Source organism: Buceros rhinoceros, unplaced genomic scaffold (genome assembly GCF_000710305.1).
Source record: "Buceros rhinoceros silvestris isolate BGI_N320 unplaced genomic scaffold, ASM71030v1 scaffold9021, whole genome shotgun sequence".
Taxonomy (NCBI): Eukaryota; Metazoa; Chordata; class Aves; order Bucerotiformes; family Bucerotidae; genus Buceros; species Buceros rhinoceros.
In genome coordinates this window covers 12,778-14,875 of record NW_010394797.1, presented here as the reverse complement: position 1 = coordinate 14,875, position 2,098 = coordinate 12,778, and the positions used below count along the sequence as shown (strand labels likewise).

The 2,098-nt window shown below is 48.3% G+C and overlaps 1 protein-coding gene across 1 annotated transcript in view; it reads left to right on the top strand.

The window, feature by feature from the left end:
• ST6GAL1 (ST6 beta-galactosamide alpha-2,6-sialyltranferase 1) overlaps window positions 1–2,098 on the top strand; it is a 13,129-nt gene that overhangs the window by 8,283 nt on the left and 2,748 nt on the right. Inside the window, exon 3 of the mRNA XM_010145330.1 lies at window positions 1,011–1,112. Coding sequence (XP_010143632.1) covers window positions 1,011–1,112 — 102 coding nt within the window. The remainder of the gene's footprint in view (window positions 1–1,010; window positions 1,113–2,098) is intronic.

Genomic DNA, 2,098 nt, shown 5'->3' with positions numbered 1-2,098 from the left:
GATGTTTTAGCTACTGTAGGGAAGCGAAACCAGGCAGTACACGTGGTCAAGGGCAAAGCCTAATCCCGTGGAGTGAGGAACAGATGCAAGGAAGCCCTTTTCACTTTTGGAACAGTGCACATCTACGCTGGCCAGAGTGTCTTGATGTTACAGGAACAGCTAGGAAGGCAGCTCGCTGCTGGGAGCAGCTGGGATGCTCCAGGATAAATTGGGTGGCTCTTAACTAAGTCTGTGGAGACAAAAGGGAGCTGATTTCTACAATTATGCTTTTCTTCAACAGATGTTTACAAGCTGTGCCTGTACATGATATACCTTTGGGTGGGGAGGACAGGAGGTCAGCCCCTCTCTCATTTGATTCTGACTTTTTGCTGCAGACCCGGGTTACCCTCGGGTGTCACGAGCTGTGGCGGTTGTGTCCAGGCTGCCTGGTTTTGTTCATTCAGGAAAGGCTCTGGTGGAGCAGCTGCTCTCCACTGATACTGTCTTTGTGCTTTGCTGTTGTGGTGCTTTCTGTCTCACTACTACTCTCACAAGGTTCAAACCTCCCTTGCCTGAGTTGTACCCCGCTGCGCTGGAGAGTCGGGGATGGGCGCAGTGCAAGGGTCAGCTGGGGGGCTGCCACAGTCTGTTCTGGTGACTGGTGGCAGCAACTGGTGTTCCCACCTGCTTTTAGTAGTTCTGTTAATGGTATCCATCATGCAAGCTGGGTCACTCTACAGGTCTTGTAATTTTTTTTTTTTTAATCGAAGGCAGGTAGAGAAAACCTTGTAAAGCACAATGGCAGTTTCTTTTGTGATTCTTCACTAAATCGTGTGCTGCCAGATAGGACGGGCATAGGCGTTGGAAAGGCTTCACTGGGGGTTGTGTCCTTGCCTGCACACAGTGGGGCACGCTCAGTGACTGGCAGTGTGGTGGCTGTGGCTGTCCTCAGGTATCTTTTACTGCTTGGCTGCCTGCACATTCTGACGGGATACTATAAAATACTGTGTTTGTTGTTGTTGTTATTCAAGCTTGTAACTGTTGAGGAGCAGCAGTTCCTGAGGGAAGCACTATACAACACTGGAATCTTAATCGTCTGGGATCCAGCACCGTATCATGCAGAAATTCATGAGGTAAGGCTGAGTTTACTGTAAATAAAATCAGATTAATATGCTTTGAAGTGCATCTGCTAACCTACTTCCTCCTAATGCGGGCAGTCACCCATTTTAAGGCCATTCCTGTTTGCCTCTTCGTAACCATGGATATATCTGTATGTACTCCTGAGAGTACCCCATGCATGGCTGCTCCTAGCGAAACACTTGCCTGTTCCTGATCCCTGTGAAGGGCCTCTGGCCAAGTGTAGTGGGTCACCACCTTTACTTGCTCCTGGGCTGATGCCACAGGGAGGAGGTCACTGCAGGCTGCAGCAGTTGTCATCTTGTCAGAGGATGATCTCCTCTGTCTGACAGTTGCTCTAAGACTTGCTGATGGTTGATGCTTGGATGTTTCAAGCACCACTTAGACATGAGATACACTTAATGCATTGTGAATGGATTGGGAAGCCCTCTGAGGATCTTAGCAAGTGTCTCCTCTCTGTGTCAGCTAGACTTTCACTTGGGGGTGTTGCAGTCCCTCTAGCATTCACTTTTTATTTTGAGTGTAAAAGGGAGTTATCTGATAAGTGATGAACTTTGGAGGCTCTGGGTGAAAGCAGGTAGGAGTGAATAGTCCATTCTTTACTTGAAGCTCTGTCTGTAACTGAGAGGTCTTTGTGTCCCTTTCTCTGGACTGCATTTCCTGTTTTCTCACTGATTATCCTTGTGTGTAGCCCCACACCTCCAGGAAACAGGAAGGTGTGTGTTGACAGACTGTGGAAGAGTCAGTAAAACCAGGATGGGATATTTTTAGCGGAGGAAATACCTTGAAATGATTGAAGAAAACATAAATCCTTTCTAAGTGTTTTTACTGAAAGGGGAGCAAATCAGCTCAGCCTGGTTGAAGAGGCTGCGCTGGGGACACTTCCCTGCCCAGTCGGATGCTTTGTACTCCAGCACAGAGAGGGGTCAGGGTCTGTAACATTTAAGGCAGGCTTCTTGATATCATCTGCTATTGGGGGGGG